At 41.9% G+C, this 23,860-nt stretch overlaps 4 protein-coding genes and 1 non-coding gene across 5 annotated transcripts; 3 read left to right on the top strand and 2 right to left on the bottom strand.

Annotated features, from left to right (window-relative positions):
- Positions 1–8,305: 8,305 nt before the first annotated feature.
- Positions 8,306–8,379, bottom strand: ACRALDRAFT_t147. Its single transcript has one exon. It is a non-coding gene; the product is annotated as a tRNA-OTHER (tRNA).
- A 5,366-nt stretch (positions 8,380–13,745) lies between these two features.
- ACRALDRAFT_210773 (uncharacterized protein) lies at positions 13,746–14,294 on the top strand (the record flags this gene model as incomplete). Its single annotated transcript, XM_071023343.1, has 4 exons — positions 13,746–13,784; positions 13,828–13,997; positions 14,032–14,092; positions 14,181–14,294. 4 exons carry the CDS (start codon positions 13,746–13,748, stop codon positions 14,292–14,294), a joined length of 384 nt encoding a protein of 127 aa, XP_070875125.1.
- ACRALDRAFT_1063908 (uncharacterized protein) lies at positions 13,808–15,922 on the top strand. Its single transcript, XM_071016874.1, has 5 exons — positions 13,808–14,330; positions 14,384–14,719; positions 14,843–15,118; positions 15,171–15,307; positions 15,356–15,922. The coding sequence occupies exons 1-5, from the start codon at positions 14,322–14,324 to the stop codon at positions 15,594–15,596; spliced, it is 999 nt and encodes a 332-aa protein (XP_070875124.1). The 5' UTR covers positions 13,808–14,321; the 3' UTR covers positions 15,597–15,922.
- A 682-nt stretch (positions 15,923–16,604) lies between these two features.
- ACRALDRAFT_1063911 (60S ribosomal protein eL18) lies at positions 16,605–17,562 on the top strand. Its single transcript, XM_071016875.1, has 4 exons — positions 16,605–16,710; positions 16,814–16,917; positions 17,042–17,406; positions 17,458–17,562. Exons 1-4 carry the CDS (start codon positions 16,706–16,708, stop codon positions 17,533–17,535), a joined length of 552 nt encoding a protein of 183 aa, XP_070875123.1. The 5' UTR covers positions 16,605–16,705; the 3' UTR covers positions 17,536–17,562.
- Positions 17,563–17,928: 366 nt separating this feature from the next.
- On the bottom strand, positions 17,929–19,041 carry ACRALDRAFT_2064401 (uncharacterized protein; the record flags this gene model as incomplete). Its single annotated transcript, XM_071022037.1, has 5 exons — positions 17,929–18,099; positions 18,190–18,318; positions 18,431–18,748; positions 18,818–18,868; positions 18,928–19,041. Coding segments are annotated over 5 exons (783 nt in total), but the record flags the coding sequence as incomplete, so codon positions are not given.
- Between the last annotated feature and the right edge of the window lie 4,819 nt (positions 19,042–23,860).

Raw genomic sequence — 23,860 nt, 5'->3', positions numbered from 1 at the left:
CACTCTTCTTTAGACTTAAATACTAGTAATATCTCTCTCTAAGAAGAACAGGTTTCTAACCTAGAGCCTTATTAGCTTCTAGAAAAAACTATACAATAATAGGTCTTAAAACGACCGTTTAAGTCTATTCAAACTAAAGAAGAAAATAACCCATAAAATAGACTAAAGAGTCTACGAGCAGCAATAGGCTACGATAACCCAGATAGACCTATACACTCCGGCTATTCTAGTATATAAGTTAAAATACCTTCAAGACCAAAGTCAGCTTTTAAAGACTATATATCAGTCGATAATAAAAATAATAAGCGCTTATTATACTTAATAGAAGATACCACTCTCGGAAACCTATAGTTTCAAATAGAGTCTTACTACCTCTTAACTATAAACTCTCTATTAGAACCAGCTACCTATAAAAAGGCCATACAAAGCTTAGATAAATCATAATAGATAGACGGTATAGTAGCAGAAATAACAGAACTAGAAAAAAGAAAAACCTGGGATTTAATAACTATAAAAGATACGCCCCTTAATAAAATAAAGGAAAAATACAATATCCTAGGCGGACGATAGGTCTATAAAATAAAACTAAATAATAAAGGAGAACCAATAAAATACAAAGCAAGATAGGTTATACAAGGCTTTAACCAAGTACTCGGAATCGACTGCTTAGAAACCTTTTCCACAACCTATAAACCCGAAACATATAGACTTACCTTCCTATTAGGCGTTTCCTTAGGCTAGAAATTCAGGCAGTTCGACGTAACAAACGCTTTCGTACATACTAATATAGATACTCTGATATATACCGTTCAACCAACGGGTTTTAAAAAACAAGAAGGTAATAGTATAACTATCTATAAGCTAAATAAAGCTTTATACGGCCTAAAACAGAGCCCTAGACTCTAGTATAACTTCCTGGTTAAAATCTTTACTAAACTAGGTTATAAAGTCTCCGAGTTTAATAAAGGACTCTTCATATATCATAATAAAGGAGACCGAGCTATATTCCTTTACCACGTAGATAATATCATGGTTATAAGTCCTTCAGATACTATAATAGATCACTTCTATAAAGAGATATCTAAAGATATTTCACTAAAAAACTTAGGTAAAGTATATACCTTTCTAGGTAACGAAATAAATATAAATATAACTAAAAAGACACTCTCTATAAGCCAACTGCCATATACGAATAAAATACTAGAAAAGTATAATAAACGAGCTCTTAAAAAGGTAGATACCCCGTGTATTCATAAACAGGTCCTAATACTAAACCCTGAACAGGCGTTAAAAGAAGACATAAAGAAATATCAACAAGAAGTAGGAGCTTTACTATATCTAGCTCTTCACTCCAGGCCCGATATAACCTACGCTGTTAATAAATATGCCCGATATATAAGTAACCCCTCGAAGGAACACTTTATAGCACTAAATAGAGTTTAGGCCTATATAAACGCATATCCTAATATAGGTCTTCTATATAAGTATAAAAGAGATAACCTATATATATACGGTTACTCTAATACCAGCTTTTCAGATATTCTTAAAGATAGAACGTCTACCTTAGGATGTATATACTGCGTAAGAATCAATAATCCTATTAGCTGGACCTTATCGAAACAGAAAGTCGTTGCTTTATTAATAATAGAAGCCGAATATATAGCTCTAACCGAGGCTATAAAAGAAGGAATCTATATACATAATCTATATACTAAACTCACGGATAACCTTAATATAAGATTCAGTAATAATAAACCGAGGATTCCTACTATTCTTATAGACAGCGAGAGTGCTAAAAAGGTCGCCGAAAACCCGGAATTTTATAAAAGAGTAAAGCATATCGATAGACAGTTTTACTTCTATAGACAATAACTACAGGAAAATAATATAAAGGTAATGTATATAAACACTAAATACAATATATCCGATATAATAACTAAAGGGCTACTAAAAGAGACTCATAATACACTCTACGGCTATATAAACCTAGGTTATAAAGACGATACACTACCCGAATATAACCTACCACCTTATAAAGAAATAAAAGAACTTAAATACTAGGTTTTTTACCTATAGACAGGTTTTCCTAGAATAAAACTAAGAGGGTTTTTTAATTTTTTCCCTATACTATAACAAAGATAGAGGTTTTCCTTTTTTTTTTTTCCTCGCCTTAAAAATATACAGACTATAAAAATAACTAGCTAAGCTGCACCTATTATATAGGAGTTAGCTTACGGGGGGGTGTTAGTACTATACCCAGAAAATAAATATATCTATATACGGTATAGTACGATATACGAAACCTCCTATAAGTCAGAGACTTCCTATATCCCCCAGGGACTTCCTGAGTCCTCCAGAGTCCCCCAGGGACTTCCTGAGTCCCCTAGAGCCTTCCTGAGTCCCCCAGGGACTTCCTAAGTCCTCCAGGGTCCTCCCCGAGTCCCCCGGGACCCTAGGTAGACCCACGGACCTCCAGGTAGGCCCACGGACCTTCAGGTAGACCCACGGACCTTCAGGACCTTCAGAATAACCCACGGACCTTCAGGACCTTCGGAATAACCCACGGACCCTCGCCTATACTCCGAGAGTCCGGACACTAAATCAGTAGCTTGAATAAACCGTAGGAAAGGACTATATATACCAGGCTGCCCGCCTCCCTCTTCCTTTCCTTTTTCTCTCTCTCTTAGTATCTTACTTCTGCAGTCTTCACAGTCTTCCACAATTCAAACTGCCTCTTTTCCTTTAGATCTTCCTCTTCCGTTCCATCTTTTTGTGACCGTTGTAAAAAAAGCTCTATCGTAATAGGTGGATCTATATCGCGATCCTTCTATAGGATCTTTTTGTTAAAGCTAATATCTCTTATACGCAGGACCCTCCCGAGCTTTAGCACCTAAATCCGATAAATATTAGTGCTTTTATAACCGATTGGATAACCGATATAAGCCCTCTCCGCGAGCTCTTCGCTCTTCCGGCGCCCATATTAATAGTTAGCAGTTAATAGATAGGCATAGTAACCGTACCTCTTAAGGTGACCGATTAATAGGGTGCTAGTAATACGTTCGATACCTATCTTATAAACCCACTTATCTATATAACCCTTTGGCGACTTCTACCCGAGGTCACGGCGTGGAATCAGGTTATATAGGTATATCGCGGCGGCGATAATCTCCGGCCATATATCCTACTAGAAGCCGGAGACGATAGCGAGGGCCCGGCCGATAGCGTATATAATAGCCCCGTGGCGCTCGGCCCCGGCGTTCTAAGCGGCCCTATACGGTAACGACCTCTCGATCAGAATCCCTTTACTATAGGCCTAGTTATCGAGATTGCTTTATAGGGCTCGTTTATTATCTAGGCGTATCACTATAATAGGATAGTGGTACTACTAAGCCGTACGCAGCTCAAAGGAGGTGACCGATAGAAAAGCTGACTTAAAGTCCTTTAGGAAGTCCCCCACGATACAGTGCGTATAGGGGCAGTGGTATAGCATTAGCTTTATAAGGCTATTAAAGGACTCGTTATTAAAGAAGATATCGATATCTATTCGCTGCTAAGGGCGTATAGGCCGGTGGTTTAGCGTTTATCGTGATACTGGCCTTCGGGCCTTACTGCCGGAGCAGCTCTTATACTCTATTACGAGGGGAAAATCCCCTTCAGAGACGGCGCCGCCTATATAGGCGGTTATAATGTATTTAAGGGCTTCGGCGCTTATATAGCCTAGCCGCTCGTGCTATAAATAAGCGTCGGCGACGCTTATATACGGGGCTCTCGAGCTATTAAAAAAGCTCTGCTATTAAGCCGTTAGTTAGAGGGTAAACTAACCTCCCACGTTTTTTAAAGGCAGGGTAATAGTCCTACCTTTTTCCTTAATTTCTAACGCCTATCTACCGGTAATAAGCGATCCTTTTAAAAGCAGGCGGAGGGCTAACATAAGGGTTATAGGATATCCCTCGATATACGCCATATCCTTTAAAATCAGCGTATACGGCTAACGATCCTAATTTTTAACTTATAGCCTTATGGTTCCGAATCCGGTAACTGGATCCGACTCTTCTCCGCCGGTATCGAATATCACGTGCTTTTCCGTGGGCCGGTAGTCTTCTAGAAGGTGACGCTTATTAGTGATATGCCTTATAGTGCCGGAATTAACTAACAGCTCGTTTTTAAAGGCTCCGGTTATTATTAACAAAAAGCTGTATAGACCGTACGATCCGGTTCTATCTTCCGAATCCGACTCCGAAGCGGCGCCCCTGGTTGCCACGAAATTAGATAAGTCCTTAGAAGGGTCTTTCGAGGATGACTTCTGTTGACCCTTATTTCCTTTACTTTCGGCGTCCTTTTTAAGGTTACTCTAGAACCTCTTTGAATAATCGTTATCCTAGCTAGCGATGATCCGGTTATAGCGTTCTTCCGTCTCCTTAGATAACTTAAAGGTCTTCCCTTTTCGGGCCGGGTTAACGTTCGGGCAGGTCTAAATTAGCTTATAGTAGCTTCGGGTCTTCCGGGCTATACGGTAATCGTAGATAAATTCCCTCTTAGTACCCTAACCTTATTAACGATCCTTTTAGCGATCCGGTTACTAACCTTCTTTATCCTTTCCTAGGAACGTGGCTATATAAAACGATAACGATCCCGGCTTCCGATCTAGACGCAGAGGGTGCCTATAATATAACCAGGTGGTATATTCGTTAATAACGCTCTCGATATCCGGCAAATCGTCCTTGTCTTCTTCCGTTAATATTATAGAAAACCGGGCTTCCGACCACTCCGGGGAAATCGATCCGATCGTGTTAAAAAATCCGTTAAGCTAGTCTATCTTCGAATTAATCGCGCGAACCTAATACGTCTTTGCCTCTTTATATAACTTACGGAAGTCGTTAAGCTAGCGTTAGTAAGGCATCTTCCTAATAGATTATATATAATCGTCCTAACGGCGCTTGATAAGTAAGCTTTAGGCGGCGTTAGTGGGTTTAAGACGTGCCTTTAGGATTCGCAGGATTTCCTTTAGGTCGTCTTTACCGGCGAAGGACTCCGCGAGGCTCCGGTCTATGGTAGTAGTAATATAATCCAGAACGGCCTTTATCGCGGCTTTTTCCTGCTTATATTCGTTATAGGCGAAGAGCTATAGCTTATATTTTTAATCCTAATTTTCGTCTTTACTTACGGCAGGAGGGTTAACCTTTTAGAGGCGTTTTGGACGTTTAGTATCGTTAAGATCCGGATCTACGAGCTTTATAACCTTGTTAGATAGGGCGACTTCTATTATACGCAGATACCACTAATACCAGTCCTTAGAGGAGCTTAGTATAACTAAGGTTATCGTGACGGCGTGGACGGGCAGTTAATTAGATAAAAGGAGAAGGAGAAGGAGGAATAGATAGAGGCACAGAGCCTAGAACTATTAGATCGACCGGAATAGAGGCGTTTCACCAGAGCGCCGGGCTTATAACTATCAGAACACTAATATCGTATAAAGTGTGACTTATATTCATTACAGACTATAAAAGAGTACCAGTCTACGATATTAAATATATAGGTAAAAGAGGGGAAATAACACTATAATATATCTAATAGAAGTACCGCCGTATTCGGAGCAGTGCGTAACGTGGCTCTGCGAATGTACCCAACAGGATATCGGGGCATTTGGGCATAAATGCCTGACAATAATATATAATAAGGTACCTAGTATAAGGATATTATATATTTTTAATACCTTAGGGTTAATAAATATAGAGGCGGAAATAGTAATGATTTAGTAGCTTAAGATATCTGGTTTTAATTATAGAGATTAAGGCTTATCGTAAGGTACAGGTACGCAGTATATACGGCCAAGATCTTACTTATACACGCGGTCGTATAACTATCTAAAAATAGATTAAGTGGATAATAAATAGTAAGCCGGGGGCGTGTAAATACCGGTACTTTATATTATGTAATCCTAATTATCTGCTCTAACGTGTATAGGTACGTAATAGTTATAGCTAAGATCTTACTTATACACACGCTCGCGTTACCTTCTTATTTAGGGTTAAGTGGATAGTAAATATAGAATAGGGGGCGTATAAATACCGGTACTCTAGAAGATTAGGTGGCGACTATTATGTTAATAGCCTACACGACGGTTATTACGCCACGTTATTAGCTTAGGTAATAACTAAGATATCGTATTTACGATACCTAGTGTATTTATATAATATATACTATAAGCTAAGTATATATACACGTATAATACATATAGTATTATAGTATAGGTTAAGCTAGTTATAAAGTAAACGTCTAGTTATATAGCTATAACTATATACTATTTATTTTAACTTAGATATTATACTTATTATTATTATAATTATTACTTATTATAAGTATAATACCGCCTCTATAGTATAATAGTAGTATACCTGGTATACGCTTAATGTAACCGGGTCGGTTCGAATCCGGCTAGAGGTGCACGTAAAAGAGGAACCCCTTTTCCTTTTTTACGCTACTCGGATCCTGTTCTAGGGGGCCCTTATCTACCTTAGTATATACGATAAGGGTTAAATAGGGGGCGCGTTAGACCCACCTTCCGCCCGGCTTTGCTAGTCGTTAATAGGTGCCACGGGGGAGTTAGTCGCCCTACTATAGAAAAACAAGAAGACGGTATCGCGCTATCCCTAAGCGCGTAAGTAAAAATACGCGGCGTCTCTTCCACGATACGGAGGCAGCCTCTTACGCCATTACATAAGCGTTCTACGTAGGCATATAGTCTGCGTTAGCTCTACCTATAGCCATAGAATAGGGAAGCTTAGTAGCTTTAAACCCTAGGAAGCGTATATATAAATCGCCCGTAGTGGGCCCGTAGGGGTTAGCCCTAGGGTATATAGGAAGGCGTATAAAATAAATAGAGATAATTACGCGCGCGCCGTTAATCGAGCACGTAGTCGGCTTTAAAGCCGCTATAGGCAAAACGTTATAAGCTTCCTAGAATAGAAGCTATGAGTTTCGGATACGTATCGAGTTATTACCGGGGTTATTAAGGTCCCGACGCGGCATTAAGCCTTAAAAGAGGGGAGTATAGGGGTTTTTATCTAAGTCTTATACTAGTTCCCTAAGTCTTATATTATGGTTTTCCCCCCTATAGGTATTAGAGAAGGACCGTATAGTCAGAATTCTGGCTCCTAGCTACTTTAGTAGGAAAAGGATAGCGGAGTAAGAACTAATAAATAAATAAATAAATAAGTATAATACTAACAGGGTCCACCTATAATAGGGCTCTTAGAGACCTAATTCTGCATTTCCCGGTACTCTGTTTAATAACCTAGCCCTTAGAAGCCTTATTTAGGTAGAGGATATAGGAAGAAGAGAAGGTATAGATAGGTTTCTATAGTCTTTATAGGAGTGGCTCTTGGCTCTCTTCTAGGGCTTTTTATTTCGTTCTTAAAAGGAATAAGCTATTAATTTCTAGATAGACCTTTAACCTTACTATTAGGGACTAAGAGTCTATTAATATTATAATATTTTCTAGAATCCCTTTATATATATATATATATATATAAGCTGGACGTTCGATGATTATTTATTTATTTATTGGTTCTTACTCCGCTATCCTATATATATACTAGGAGCCAGAATTCTAACTATACGGTCCTTCTCCGATACCTATAGGGGGGAAAACCATAGTATAAGACTTAGGGAACTAGTATAAGACTTAGATAAAAACCTCTATGCCCTCCTCCTCTAGGATTACTGCCTTATACGGGTGCCGCGGGGGGCCCCGTTACTAACTTAATATATATCCGAAACTCGTGGCTTCTATTCTAGGAAGCCTATAACGTTTTGCCCGTAGCGGCTTTAAAGCCGACTATATGCTTAATTAACGGCGCGCGCGTGATTATCTCGGTTAGTTTTTTTACGCCTTCTATATGCCCTAGGGCTAGCCCCGCGGGCCTATTTACAGGCGACTTATATACGCTTCCTAGGGTTTAAAGCTCCTAAGCTTCCCTATTCTATAGCTATAGGTGGAGCTAACGCGGGCTATATGCCCACGTAGAACGCTTACGTAATAGCGTAAAAGGCTGCCTCCGTATCGTAGAAGAGACGCTGCGTATTTTACTTACGCGCTTAGGGATAGCGCGGTACCATCTTCTTATTTTCTATGGTAGGGCGACTAACTCCCCCGTAGCACCTGTTATCGACTAGCGAAGCTAGGCGGAAGGTGGGTCTAACGGGCCCCCTATTTAACCCTTATTGTATATGCTAAGGCAGATAAGGGCCCCTTAGAATAGGATCCGAGTAGCGTAAAAAAGGAATAGGTTCCCTTTTTTATGTGCGCCTCTAGCCGGATTCGAACCGACCCGGTCCTCTAACCGTGTGCTAGGTGTACCACCACTATACTATAGAGGCGTTCGATGATTATACTAGGTATAGTAACTAAGCAAAAGTAATAAGTAGGTTACTAATATTCAGAATATTGTCTCTAGAACCATATTTTGACCTTTTGAATACTAGTATAAATGACTTTATGAATACTACTTGTAAGGCTTCACGAAAATCGGGTTTATAAATAGGAATAATAATATAAAAGGAATATATAGTTATATCTTTTTAATACTATATATACTAACCTCTAGCCTCGATATAAGTCTTAACCCTTAGTGAAGTTAACTTAATCTGGGCCTAGAAAGATCCTCTTTAAAATCGTTCTATATATCGTCTAGGGCCCGGCAAAGTAATCCGTACAACTTTAACATAGTGCCTAAACCTTAATATCAGAAGTTTCGCTTTACCCAGCCTTTTTATAGATAACTATAACATATTTCCTAAGAATCTAAGACAATCCCTTTAAGTTACCTTGAAACCTACGAACTATCTTCTAATAGTTCTTATTATCGTAGTATACTAGGTTAGTCGGTAGGACTAGTCCCGGAGCCGACTCTTCTGTCCCTTTCTAAGCGTAGTAAACTATACCGATTCACCTCTGTTACCGTTATAGGCCTGTTAGTCTTCCTAACCCAAGCTACCACTAACACCAGTAAATAATATCTATAACACTCCTATAGTCACCTCTCTTTTTCTCTGATTACGTATCGTTATAACTTCCCTTTTGTGGGCTAAGCGCCAGGAAGGCTATAGCCGTATAGCTTCTAGCTAGCAGGTTTATTTATTACTCTATAACTGTCCTACCCTCTAGTACTAGGTTCGTAGGCGTCTATATTACCGGATCTAGAAGAGACGTCTTAAAGTCTGCCTAAGGGCCTAAGGGCTGAGTATATAATATTAAATTAATCGCTAATCTATATTCCCTTTATGAGTTTATATACTCCGTTCTTATAATAATAGCATAATAGGTCCCTTTACTCGATTAGCTAGGCACCCACGCTATAAGGGCTAGTAAGAGGCATATTCTTATAGTTATCGTATTCTTTTCTATAAGTCCTTTATATGAATAACTATAGAGGGAGCGGTGTCCGCTTTTATTATAGCGTATACCTCCTCTAGCATAATGCCCTGTACTTTAGCCCTTTAGCGGCTTACGATAATTATCTCGTAGTCTACTTAAAGGACGGCGTTAAGACCTCTTTTAGCTTTATGATATTCTTTATATTGTTATTTACATTATCGATATACTTTCTTATTAGACGCCCTCCCGGTATGCTTTAATTCCGCGATATTTAAGAGAGGCCCACTTAGATTACCTATAACTAGACAGGTAGTATAGGATAGTCTAGTTAGGTACTCGGGCCTAAAAGCCGAACTATATAGCTTTAGGAATCGATAGACCTCGTGATTTTAAGCGTTAGTTTTATATAAACGGTCTTGCACTTCCTAGTTTTATAGTCGGAATATATACTATTAGCGGAGGTTATTTTAAGAATAGCTATAGAATGGTCATACTAATAGATAAGTCAATACAAGAAGCCGCTTGGGGAATAGTTATAATCTACTAGAAAACTCGGCCGTTAATCCTGTAGATAAAGCAGTAGTATCCCGTAACTTGATTTTAGTATCCTATAAGCGTCCATCCCTTTTATAAAAGAGTTCAAAGGTTAAGTCTATACTATATCTATATATACCTAGGTATATAACTTCCATTATACTTATAAAAGATTTTTCTAGCTAATTTCAGCGGCAATATACTTAAAGGCTAGCTCTAATAGCCGATAGTATATATACACTACCGGATAGCCAGTGGTCGTAGTCTTATAAAGCAAATTATTTTAGACAGCAGTATTAGTAATAGCAGTTCTAGTTAGGGAGTAGAATTCGCAAATAGGTCGAAATACGATATAATTCAATTAAAATAGAGAATTATATATCCCGATTAATTTCTAACCTTGGCGTCTTTCTTGTCTACGTTGTATACAACGTAATTATACATAATTATACGTTATATGTTGGAATCCCACGATTACATAATTTCGCGACGATATTACTTGGCATTCTTATCCTAAAGGGATAGGCGCTTAGGGGATACCAAAACCAAGTTGCGGGATACCACTGCTCCTATACGAAGTAGATAAGTACCGGTATTTATACGCCCCCTGTTCACTAGTTGTTGTCTACTCAACCCTAATTCGGAAGGTGAAGCGACCGCGTGTATAACCGAAATCTTGGCTCGAAATATTGCGTACCGGTACTTTAAGACAGGCAAAAGATAATATAAAATTTTAAGTAAGATATAGGATTTAAAAAAAGAGTGGAATTAGCTAGTAAAATAACGTATCTCTGAAATATCTATCTTAAACAGAGTCGTTACTATTCACGCCGCTATCTATAGTAAAAAATCTATTATACCGCCACTAATTCCCTGCTCTCGGCGCCTATAACGGCTATTATTATTATTATTATTAGACCTAAAACTCGCTCCCCGGCGCCTACTAGTTTAAAGGCGGTACCTGTGTATAGGATACCTGCTCCTGAGTCGGTGGAGGTACCTATTAAGAGCCCGCCCACTATATTTAGTTAGGGTTTTCCCTATAAGATACCTGCTGCTACCCACCACGTAAAGCCGCGATTATATCGACTCTAAATTCTTAGAGTAACGCCCGGGTAGTCTCTATAGCTATCGTAGCCGTAGCCTACGCCTAATTAGTCCTCCTACGCTGTTATAGCCGTGGCTAATTATACTCGTGCTACGATAATATATGGCCACTATATACTATTAGAGGAGGCGGCGCCCGGGGCTTGCCTATAATAGTAGGTAACTCTTATAGTTAATTCCGCGTTAATTTAACTAGCAGAGGATTAAGATTTCGAGTACGCTCGCGTATTTATTAAATTTCGGGCTAGAATAGGTATGAAAATAGTTAGAAAAGGATAGTTAATAGAGTAGGAGAGAATATATAAGGCTCTAATTAACCTACTAGTAAGGGTTAATATACCGCCGTTCTAGAGTGGTTATTACCTCTAAACAGCGTAATATCGTATAGCGGCCGGGTAGTCTATACTACGCCTAAAAGCTCCTTATATAGGTAGGCAGGCGCTAGCGTTTAGTAAACGCCTTTTATATAGCCAGATACTATTACTAAATAAGATCCAGCGCCTTAAATATAATCTCGAAGATAAGGCTAGTAATAACGGGGCGATTTATATATATTAGAGCGTGTTTTATCCCCGCCGCTGCTAGGCTAACCCTTAACCGTTTAGTCTTTCTCGCTACTATCTTTTATACCTATATAGCGAGCTTATCGAGGTTAGATAGGCGGTTACGGAGGTATGCTTTAAGCTCGGCGTGGGCGGACTCTATACGGCTTATTACCCTAATACTATAATTACATAGGCTTTTAATAGCGTATTCGTAGAACTAGTCTCGCCACGGTAAATAGGTGGACTTAAGATAGTTAATAAGAGCTATAATCGTTAGTCTAGGCCGTGATAATAAAGGGGGCGTAACTAACCACGCTATTCTATACCGAATTACCGCTTTAGAGAGCCCTGGTGCTTTTCGAAATTATTATTAGAGGCTGCGTATACGCAGGACTTCTATAAAGCGAGGAACCTATTAATAGTCGAGTCGTCGGATAAGGTTAATACCGAAATACGTGTATTTACCTGCGTTAGGGCATTATTACTATCCGTAAATTCGTCGCCGGTTAAGTTAATAACTTCTGGATTATCGGGATTAGGAGGGATAAGCTAGGTGGCGATAGCGTTATTATTATCCTCTTCGTAAGCCTTATTATTATACGCGGCAGAGGTATTATTATAATAAGAATTATATATAGCTAATTTCGGTTAGTAAAACTTTCTTATTTACTTAGCCTAATTAGGAAAGGTGGTTAGCCTATAAGCTAATCGCTAGCTATAAAATTCTTTATACCCTATATACACTATATAAACTATATAAACTATATATATATAATAATAATAAAACCACTATAAAAAGATCACGAACTTATTTACGGATAGTATAAGGGTGGTGCCCTTAAGAGGCCCGTTCCACTTCTTCTTTATATATAGAGTAGTATTCTTTATAATATACTAGATATAGATCTGCTATAGAATAGCAGGGAAAACGATATCTAAAGTATTTTTAAGAGCTTTATCGAAGTTAGTGATAATAGCGCTTAGAAACCTAATACGCTTACTACCTATTACTGCCTTAATCCGGTCGTATACCTATTTAAAGGCATCGCGATTTTCCCTTAGAACTAGGGCAAAGTAGTAGTTATACGTGCTATAATCCGCGGCCACGCCTATAACCTTAAATAACGGTATATTAAACCGGTTTACCTAAAATAAGGTTAGCTAAAAGTAATTAATCCCGGGATCTCTAATACTTATTTACTAATAGAATAGGTATAATCTATTATTAATAGTTCCGGGTTCTTTTACTATTATTCGATATAGTCTTAATAGGTCTAGAATACTATATTAATATAGCGGCTGTTATAGTTAAAACCCTAACGGATATAGTATTCGCCTAACTCTCCGGCCTTAAGCTTTTCGAGGAAATACTGCGTCGAGATTAAAGGCCCGTATTTATCGCGCCGTAACTACCCTTAATAATTTCGGATATCCTGCTAGCTAAGGATAAGACCGCTAGGCAGATTCTTCCTAAGCTTTTACTATATTTACCTAGTAATCTCCGGGGCCGTTAGCTTTCCTATTCCTGATAATTACTCGATTATCGTCCTGATTAGAGATATGCCGACTATACGTTAAGAATCGAGTCTCGTAATCGCCGACACGGCGATTCTATTAGCGGTAAGGGGTGGGTGGTTATAGGCGTTCTTATCCGCGATAATAAAGGTCTATCTATCCCTAGACTATACTATCTTAGCCCCTTAAGGGTATCCGATTTTAGTTATTTTAGTGCGTCTAAACTACGTAATTAATACTCTTATAGGGCCGCCGCGGTTATAGGCGAGGGTTATATAAAAGACGTTACCGCCTACGCGTTTTCTAGAGCGTAATTTAATCACTCTAAATCTGAATTAGCGGTAATAGGCCTTCACGGTATCGAGTAGCTCTTCGTGGGTGGCTATAATAAGGGCTATCGCCGGCTTCGGATAGCTATAGGATATCGTGAATTTTAGGGGACTTAGTGCTAATATAAATACACTTAGAATAAGCTATAAATTAATACTTTATTATATAAGGTATAAGTTACTAAAAATTTATATTATCTTTTGCCTGTCTTAAAGTACCGGTACGTAATATTTAGAGCTAAGATTTTGGTTATACACGCGGTCGCTTTACCTTCAATTAGGGTTAAGTGGACAACAAATAGTGAACAGGGGGCGTACAAATACCGGTACTCGAAGTAGATGACTCATATCCAATCTCAGGACGGAATAACCCATTCTGTTCCTGTTTAGTTTCCAGCCTATACAACTTCCGTAACTCGAGACCGCACCGCAAACTGGCTCTAATTATTCCCAAATCAATCAGATATCGCGACTATCTACGCCTGGGGGATTCTATACGCGACTTTTCCGCGGGGACAAGGAGTCGCAGCATATCGCTATACAAGTCCAGGTCTCTTTGCAAGCTCTTCTCTCGACACAGTACGCTAGAATGTCAGCCTTAAACAACCCCTGAATTGGTTTCGAGTCTCCCCGTTATGATCGCCCCGTTTCTCGCCAAAGTTACTTTAACGCTTCTCGGCCTTGCCGTTGTTTCCATGCACCGACTTCTTCGATAATCTTGTTACCTCCCTTGTCATTTCCTCGAGGACAAACCTCTTGACCATTCCGCGGTAGTTAAATCACCTACTTACTGTATGCGAATCTTCTACAATCTTGGTCGTTCTTGCCTCTTGTCCAATCCTGCAGCGCAAGTTTTGGACGAACTTCTACCAATCGAGCTGGCCCTAACCTAACGCTCCGTGAAGCTTTGTCGCGATGTCGACTGTGAGTTCCTTGCTTGAGCCTGTCCTTATGGGTCGCTCACACTTATGGTACAGACCGAACGCGATATAGCGGATCATCGGAGTGACCCATCCAATGGCCTCGCCAAACTATGCGATACTTTGTCACAGCCTGTCCTTGCGGCATTCTGCGCTGGTGGTGTTGCTGGTGCGGTCTCTAGGACGGTGGTGTCTCCATTGGAGCGTCTCAAAATCCTTTTTCAAGTGCAGAGCGCCGGCCGTGATGCATACAAACTCTCTGTTAGCCAGGGCTTGAAGAAGATGTGGAAGGAAGAGGGCTGGAGAGGTTTCATGCGTGGCAACGGGACAAATTGCGTTCGCATTGTCCCGTACTCGGCTGTTCAATTTGGCAGTTACAACTTCTACAGACGGGTACGATATCAACCACTTCTCCAGTTAGTCCCTTATGAGCTTCATCCCTTCCTCCCGGGACGCATATCTAAACTTTGAGGTCCTATTTGATTGACGGTGTACTGACTTGTGCTGCATGGATAGAATATCTTTGAGTCTTCCCCTGGTGCTGATTTAACACCAATCGCTCGGCTAGTCTGTGGAGGCGCTGCTGGAATCACATCTGTAATCTTTACGTATCCTCTCGACATTGTCCGGACGCGCCTTTCTATCCAAACAGCGTCCTTCGTTGAGTTGGGTAAAAGACCAAAGGAATTGCCGGGCATGTGGTCCACTATGGCCTCGGTGTATAGGACTGAAGGAGGTATATTAGCCTTGTATCGGGGAATTGTACCAACCGTTGCCGGAGTGGCACCATATGTATGTCCATCTTCCCTCCAATGCTCTTGCTATGACCACTAACCTGATCTAGGTCGGGCTCAATTTCATGACTTACGAATTTGTCCGCGGATATCTTACCCCCGAAGGTGATAAGCACCCCAATGCTTTTCGAAAACTTCTTGCTGGAGCCACGTCCGGCGCCGTCGCTCAAACTTGCACATATCCTTTGTAGGGGTTCCTGCCTTCCGTCGCCGTGCTTCTCTAACCTATTTTCAGTGATGTCTTGCGCCGCCGATTCCAGATTAACACAATGACTGGTATGGGTTATCAATATAAGGGAATTCGGGATGCTGTAAGAGTGATCATCACCCAAGAAGGCGTGAAAGGCCTCTATAAGGGGATCGTGCCTAATCTTCTGAAGGTGGCCCCGTCGATGGCGTCGAGCTGGCTTAGTTTTGAACTTTCTCGGGATTTCTTGGTCTCTCTTCATCCAGGCCGCGCGGAGGGTGTGATATAATTCAGGGTATTGCGACAGTCGACAAGGTCCCTGGGCACTGAGTAGTGCCACAGCATGCGTGTTGGTTGGATGCATGATAGCGTGAACGGCCCTCCAGTTCCTTGACCGCTGTCGAATCCCAACGTATAGCGATACACACTGTTGCCCGAAACATGTTCTCGCTCATTCATTCTAATGGTGAAATGGCGGCTGATGGAAGGCGGCCTGCCTCGGTAGTATCACGATGCCTATCATCCCGCCTGAGTTTTAGCTGGGTGTTTGGGGCCCATTCCACTAGAATTTGACGTGTCCTCCAAAGAGCACTGCCTTCAATACTGATTCCAGCCTCATTCCGTGTTAATACTTCTACATTCTTCCCCACATGGCCCTACGTGTCGTGTCCTTGCCGTCCGGGTGATTATTGGCAACCCTGGCTTTTTTACGAATCAACGGTCATAGAATCAGGATGAACTTGATGCAGTATGACGAATAATACCAAGAACGCGGGTGAAGATACCTAGTTGTTTATGATGCTCCTTGCTGTAGTGGATGGGATTTGGGTTTGATATCAGTACCAGACCTCTGAATGCCTATGGCTAGAGTACCGGTATTTGTACGCCCCCTGTTCACTGCCTATTGACTGTGAGTACCGGTAGTTATACGCTCCCCTTTCCCACAACCGATCCAGCAGAATTCCTCTGCCCAAAGACAGTAGATAGGTACAGTGGCTAGACATTACTGTATGTGGGGGAATATAACTATATATATACGTACGTTGTATGTGCATCATAAGGTAGTAGCGATCGGGAGACACCTGCTATAGCCCCCACAGGTAGCCAAGGGATCTTCCCAGCCCATGCCTAGTCCGGTAGATATGGACTGCGAAGTACGAATACATTACATGTTGAATATACTCCACTTCTTTCGGTAGGTATACAGTACATTGTGTTGTTGGCGTATAGAAACTCGTGTCACGTGAGGCAAAACCCTAATACTCTTTTGTGCGTTGGCTCCGTATCTAATCTATGCAACATTTTGTTTCATTTTGACAACCCGAGTGTTGTCTTCAAATCTACAACCACCATCACTTCCCGTCCGACTTAGCAACATCACTGTGAGTCGTCGACAAGATGGGGTATGTTAGGCCTTATTCCATGCGAGTGGAGCACCGTCAGGGAGCTCTGCGATCAATTCTGAGCATGCCAGATCAAAAGGCTGACGATGGTTTGCTTCCCTAGTATCGACCTCGACAAACACCACGTCCGGGACACTCACCGGAAGGCTCCTAAAAGCGAGAATGTCTACCTGAAGCTTCTCGTCAAGATCTTCCGCTTCCTATCACGTAAGTCTTCGATCCGGTTCTCTTGCCGGGCCGCTGCGATCTTGAACACGTACTATGGCGGTTGCTGGCTCAGTAACAGACAGGATTGGTTTGGCTGACGGGAGATTGCTACTGCCCATTACAGGCCGTACCGATGCCAACTTCCCGAAGGTTGTGCTCCGCCGACTCTTCCAATCCCGCGTCAACCGCCCTCCTGTTTCTCTTTCCCGAATCGCGGCGAACGTGAAAGAAGATGACAAGAGAACTGTCGTTGTTGTCGGCACGATTACCGACGACAGTCGTCTCCTCGAAGTGCCCAAAGTCACAGTTGCCGCTTTGAAGTTTACCGCTGCCGCTCGTGCTCGCCTAAGCGCTGCTGGGGGTGAAGCTATTACTCTGGATCAGCTTGTGATGCGCTCGCCTACTGGCAGCAATACCCTCCTGCTCCGTGGGCCTAAGAATGCCCGTGAAGCCTTCAAACACTTCGGTTTTGGACCGCATACCAACAAGGTAATTACACACGCATAATGCACTTGCGTATCAATGCTAACAGCCACCTAGAAACCTAAAGTGGCAACTAAGGGTCGGAAATTTGAGCGGGCCCGTGGCCGCAGACGCTCTAGGGGCTTCAAGGTGTAAAGGCAGCACGTGTACCGACCTTTTTTTCCTTGTCCGTGGATTCTAGCACGCCTGCACCATGAAATCATTGATATCAAATCTTGGGCGAAAGGATAAGGGCGGGTTGGTGTAAATTGGTATCCAGATATCCGAGGCCACAAACGAAAAAACTTTCCATCGTCATTATTGTTCGTTTTAATCACGCTATCTGCAGCCATCGGATGGCTTTTATTGACTCGCCATTGCCGCTTTGCGCGCATCTGCATTGCATTACATTACTTGACACAAATTCACACCATTAGCAACTCGGTTTGATATCTTGCAGACGGACTGATTCCAAGCGATTCAAAGCCACGAAATATGACTCTTTCGATTCCTGATATGCATTTAGCGAGCCGCCTCGTAGAAGATCAGGGCGCTGACCTTGCGCGAAGACTCGGGCTTCTCCCGACGGACTTCGGTAAAGAGCTGCTTCAGCAGTGTCTCAAACTCTCTGTCTTCAGGACCTTGGTAGAACTTGCAGATGAAGTGGCCTCCATGCTTCAGAGTATCGCTTGCGAATTGGAGCGCCGCGTAACAAAGATCCTATTCTCACAATCCTGGAGATTAGCACATTGGCAAATAGTCGTAGTATCCTTGGGTGTAACTTGGCTCTGCCAGTTGATGGAGACGAACCATGCTTCTGGCATGATCATGGAAAGCAATGCCACTCGTGTTCATCATCCTATCGAGGTACGTCAACAACAGTGACCATAGCATAGCGTGAACTAGGACTGATGGGGCTGACATGTCACTCAACACAACCTACGCTCCGTCAACATCGACTCAGAACTGACTAAAGTCCTTGTTGGGGAAATTTCCTGCTCACGTTCACCTGCTGAAAACCGTCGGGGCCTGGTACTGGAGGATATGGAACATTGGGAGATATCCCGGTTGGCTCCGTGTCCACGAGACGCGCCCGTGAGCCATCGATACTCTGCGGCGTTTCGCAAGGAGCTTCGTGCTTCATCGCCGGAAAGAGTGTCTGCCCATTGTGGGCCGTGGCTCGACTCCTCTGCCGTAGGGTGACGAGAAAGTCTTTTACCACACTCTGTACCTCGGGCAGGAGAAAATTGCCCTGAATTGCTGTGACACCTCTCGGCGGTTGAGCAGGAATGAGATCAATACCGATGACATTACCCGAAGGTCCGGTGCGATCGTGGGCAATTTGGGACCAGCTCCCTGGGGCATAGCCCTGTAGCCAATCTTAATGACAACTCAATTCCTAGCGCTTTATTTTCTAGTAGAGGAAGGTGTAACGTACGAGGTCGACCACGACTTGTCCCTTCCTGAAGATCCGGTACTGTCCATCTAGCTGAAACGGTGTGAGAACATTCATTCGTGGGTGTATATATTAGCAAGGAACGCGCGAACCTCGAGGAGCTTGAAAGCCGCTCGGCTCTTGAGGCCATGTGTCCTTGCCTCACGGACCAAACGGTCGCTTCCCTGGCGCATCTTCCATCTTGTTTTAGATGAGGATGGGCGGAATTGAACGGCCCGTGGCGAACCAGCGATAGATCTAACGAACACAGACAACGACTGTACCAGTCGCCTAGCAGTGTATCTCATCGATTGCCTATAGTAGGCCATCGCATACTGACGAGACTAACCTACAGTTACTAGGGGAAATCTTGTGATCTTGGTGAGAGGTGCCATGTGTCGCGGATTGTCAGCTTACATTACAGTAATCTCAGCAAGCTCAGACGTTTTGATTCTAGGCGTGGAAATAGCGGGCGCCCGGCTAATTCGTGGTGTATATCGTGACATACCATATAACCCCTGTTTTATTGTGTTAAAGGTGTTGCAAACAGCGTATAACTTAATTACGTAATATAAGCGATCGATCTGTTGATTTAATTGACTCTGTAAATCTCTGATCGTAGTGCTAAAATCCTGCTCTTAATCCTTCGGCAGGTCTAATCCACTTTCGGGCCCGGAATAACCCGTTCCGAGCCTGCTTTAGCCTAGCCTATACGACATACCCCCCTAACTAAATAACTAGTCGGCAGTTATTTAGTTAAGCTTATTCATAGGCCTTTTCTATTAATATATCCCCTTCTATAACGTCTATAAAGCTTCTATTAAACTTCTCTTCTAGCTCTTCTAAATACTCTAGTAAGATCTCCTCTAGCTTATTTATATAGAGATATCCCTATATATCCATTACTCCTACCTGGTTCCTAAAGCTTATAAACGTTTCTCTAGACAGGACCTTCGTTAACCTATTACCGATTATATCCGCATTTATAATATAGCTAACTTTAATCTTCCTAACCTGCTACGCCTCTCGTAACTAGGTATTATATATATCCACGTACTATAATCGTGTATCTAATTAAGCGATTTCCGCTATTAGCAGGCGTATCGTTTAGCTATTATCGTATCGTATCTTTAATTATACATCGTTAAATATCACGTCTATCGCCTCTATTATTAACGTTATAACTATTACTTATTTATTAGCTCGCCAGGCTACTATACCTCTAAACAGGCGTATCATAAATACCTAACTACTCTTTCGATTAATTAAGTTATCCGTAAAGGACGTATCGGTGAATACCTTAATAGAGTCGCCTCCACCTAGTTCCAGGGCGTAGGTTTATATAGCTAGTAGATATCGGATTAAATAGTCGGCTATTTCGTAATACTAATAGCTCGGGTTTATATTAAATCTATAGAGTCGAGATACTACAAAGGCGATATCGGGGCGTGTAATTACTATAGCATATAAAACGGATCCTATCTTATATTCATAGCTTTTAATAGTAGTAGACTTTTATGCATATAGTAGTAGCTCTACCGGCTTTATAGGGCTTATAGGCTTATAGTTAGATACCATTAGTAATAGATATCCTACCTTCACGATATAATCGCGTTATAATAGCTATATCTTCCTTAAGGGACGGTCCCGAATAACCTTAATCCTAAGGAACTACTATAATAGCTACCCGCCTTATACGGCATAATACTTTCGGAGACTCGCGATAGCCTATTCTATCTCTTCCTTAAGGTCGTCCTTAAAGCCGATCACGATATTATCTATATAAAAGAACAGGATTAGCCCACGGCGTATAAAGCAGCAGGGCTCTTACGGCACTATCTTAAACCCGTCTCTTTTTAGTATTTCCGTGATATATTTTTACTATAATAATAGAGATTCCCGCAGCCCGTATAGCGCCTTCTTTAGTAATAATAATTGACCCGGCACCACGGTCCTGGGCGGGAACCGTATATATATATCGTGTAGCAGAGGGGTATATATAAACGCGTTAACGACGTCGTAATATATTAAGGATAGATTAAAGCAGGTGGCGATCGCTATTAATAATCTAAAGGAATAACCGGCGAGCGTGGCTGTATATATATCTTTTAACGAGTCTTAATACTATTAATCTCCTCGGACTATTAATCTAGCCTTATACTTTTATAAAAAGCCGTGCTTATTAAATTTATAGGTTATTACCTATATATAGCTAAGTACCTAATACCCCTTCGCCCTGTCCTTCGGCACCGTTATCCATAAGCCTATATCTTTATAACTTTTCAGGTAATCCTATTAGGCTTATCGGAACGGGATCTCGTGTAGGTGGTCCTTAAGGTTATATTAATTTCTTAGAGGGGCCGGTAATTACTTACGGTATATCTTACAGGGTCTTTTAAGTGCCTTTTTAATTTTGAACTTCGTTAGCGGCTTACTATTTAAATTACGGACTAATAAGGTATATCTTCCTGCGTTAAACGCAGATATCCAGACTCGGTTACTACTATAGCTTCGAAATTTAGCTCCCTCCTACTCTATAGGCATATAGCCTATAAAAGCAGCCGCTTTAAGCCCTGCCTAAGGAGGGGTTTCTAGTAGAGTTAGAAGGTGACTATCTAGGCGTTAGTAATTAATCGCGGCCATAGAAGAGTCTTTTTCTAGCTCCGGCCTCGTAGGCTCTATAAGCTCCTCCTACCGTTCCGGCCTCTCGGGCGCTATAAACGGTTCTACCCCCGAGCCTCGAGGCCGGTAGGCGTAGCCCTTAGGAGAGGTTCGTTAACCTCGCTACCCGACTAGAGAATAGGCTCGAAGTGTGTTATTATAAACGTATCGGCTACTTTATCTTACGGTTCGCCTTATTTAATTATATATATCTCTAGTAGGCGGATCTAATTAATAATATCCACTAGCTCTTCTTCCGTTAATTAATATAAATCGTCCTTTAGGGCTTCGAGACTACTATTAAAATACTCCTATTTATTAAAGATAACGTGATGTGTACGGACGATCCTATTCCTTCTAAGGCCAGGAACCTAGATATAGTGAATATTAGTTAAATCGTATCCTATTAGGTAGTAAAGAAAGGCGAAGCCGTCACTATGCAGAACGGCTCCGCTAGGGCCAAAACAAATAACTAACTAATAGGCTAGCCGAAGGGAGGGTCAGGCTCGTCACGGGTCCGTATCTAGAGCTAAGGGTCCCGAAGAGACGGTCGCCGGGCCTCTAGAAGGGTCGGCAGTGGTCCGATCAGGGGAACGAATAGCTAGATAGGCAGGCGGGCCTACGGTCGGCTCTTCTGGATCGTCTAGATAACTAAAAAGGGAAGGATAATATAAATTATAATTATAATAGGTGATAGGTGACGATCGTGAAAAGATCGGACGAAAAAGCTAGCTAGATATAATGGGTCTATTCCGAAGAATAGCCGTATATAAGACTAGATCTCTAGGACCGCGTATATAGGTACGTGATATCTATAATATCTAGAACCGGAACACGGGTCTACCCCTTTATAATCGGCCCTAAATTATTAAGCCACGCCCTATAGTCTTAATAATTTTAATATAAACAGTAACTATCCTAAATATATCTCTATTGCCCTGATTAGGGTATCTACTAGCAGTCCTTCTTTTCCTCGCGCGGTATATATTCCTAGAGACGTCTCTTAAAGACGCAGGCCCGAAGGATAGTGATCTTATAGGTAGCGGTGGCCTCGTAGGTCCTTTATACGTAAGCTAGGCGGCGGCGGCGGCTTCCTCGGTTCCGTATAAGAAATAAGTAAGGCGGCGGCGGTAGTGGTAGCGGGCGGCGGTAAATAGGCGGCGGCCCTAGCATAGTCTTCGAGAAGACCGTGACGACGAACGTATATATAAGGCAGGCGGCCCTAGTAAAAGATTAATAACGCAGAACGCAGAACTAGGCGATAGCGTAGAGTATATCTATCTTTTTCTACTACCTAGATTAAGGCAGGCAGTCTATTTCGGTTCGTAGGCGTAAAGCATGTAGGTCGGATCTTTTTAGCGGCGTGGCACGTCACGCAGGAAGGTCGGAATTCTTCCGTAGAGTTAGCAGGCGAAGAACGGGATCGGGTCTCGCGGCAGGACTCTTCCAGGCGGCAGTATCGTGGCCGGGCTCGAAGTAACAGGAAGAAGAATAGTAGCAGGATCAACGTGATTAACTAGAATAATCGGATTAACAGGATTAATCGGATTAACTACAGGTAGGCGGATTAGGCTCGGGCCGATTGGAGAAATAAAGATATAGGGAAAAGAAGAGTAGTAAAACGAGTAGGAAAAGGAGGAAAAACAAGGAAAAGAGTAAGCAGGATAAGCTTATGGTGACTACTAGCAGAAAACGGCAAGCAGGATTAAGATCCAAACAGAGTAGGCGGGCTTAGTGGCACGTAGTCTGCTTTAAAACAGATAATAAAGATATCTAACGCGTACCACTAAACTAACTATAAGAACTTAATAACTAGTAGGTTAATATAATAAGATAATCGCAGACCTATCGGTATATAGTCGGACCGATAGCCGCGTATAGACCACCGATCCGAACCTATCTCTATGCGTATATTAAGGGATTAGTTTAATCCCTTAAGTTAAAGTCTTAGTCTAAAGTCAGCGCTTAGTTAGCGAATATACTATGATTACTCTACGATACTAAGCTATTAAGCCTTTTCTATAATATCTTCTCCTTAACTAAAGTCTATAGACTTTCCTTTCATTATAATTCTTTAACTTCTATACCTTTAAGGTAGTTAGGCCGAAGATACCACTAAGAAGGACTCGAGGAATAAGCGTCCCCCCGGGGAGAGCTAACGAGGACGCCGAGTAGGCGCCTATTATACCGAAATTAATAACGACGGTACCCGAGCAGGGACCGGATAAAAACAAGGGGTCCACGGATACGCCGGTTACGCTCGGTCCTAAAGATAGTGGTTCGTAGGCCGATTAGCGATCCGTCGCCGGCCCCTTAACGTTAATATAAAAGGCGTTAATTACGATGTTTTCGTAATATCTCTAGTAATAAAGCGAGATTAATCGA

Source organism: Sodiomyces alcalophilus (genome assembly GCF_042370955.1).
Source record: "Sodiomyces alcalophilus JCM 7366 unplaced genomic scaffold ACRALscaffold_4, whole genome shotgun sequence".
Classification (NCBI taxonomy): domain Eukaryota; kingdom Fungi; phylum Ascomycota; class Sordariomycetes; order Glomerellales; family Plectosphaerellaceae; genus Sodiomyces; species Sodiomyces alcalophilus.
The sequence above is the reverse complement of the archived record's forward strand: the minus strand, read 5'-3'. Positions and strand labels throughout refer to the sequence as shown.

Bases quoted from the DNA above. Each gene is read 5' to 3' on its own strand.
- ACRALDRAFT_1063908 (XM_071016874.1), top strand. The intron at 14,720-14,842 runs GTACGATATCAA...CTGCATGGATAG, and splicing joins GTTACAACTTCTACAGACGG to AATATCTTTGAGTCTTCCCC. The intron at 15,119-15,170 runs GTATGTCCATCT...AACCTGATCTAG, and splicing joins TTGCCGGAGTGGCACCATAT to GTCGGGCTCAATTTCATGAC.
- ACRALDRAFT_1063911 (XM_071016875.1), top strand. The intron at 16,918-17,041 runs GTAAGTCTTCGA...TGCCCATTACAG, and splicing joins GATCTTCCGCTTCCTATCAC to GCCGTACCGATGCCAACTTC. The intron at 17,407-17,457 runs GTAATTACACAC...ACAGCCACCTAG, and splicing joins TTGGACCGCATACCAACAAG to AAACCTAAAGTGGCAACTAA.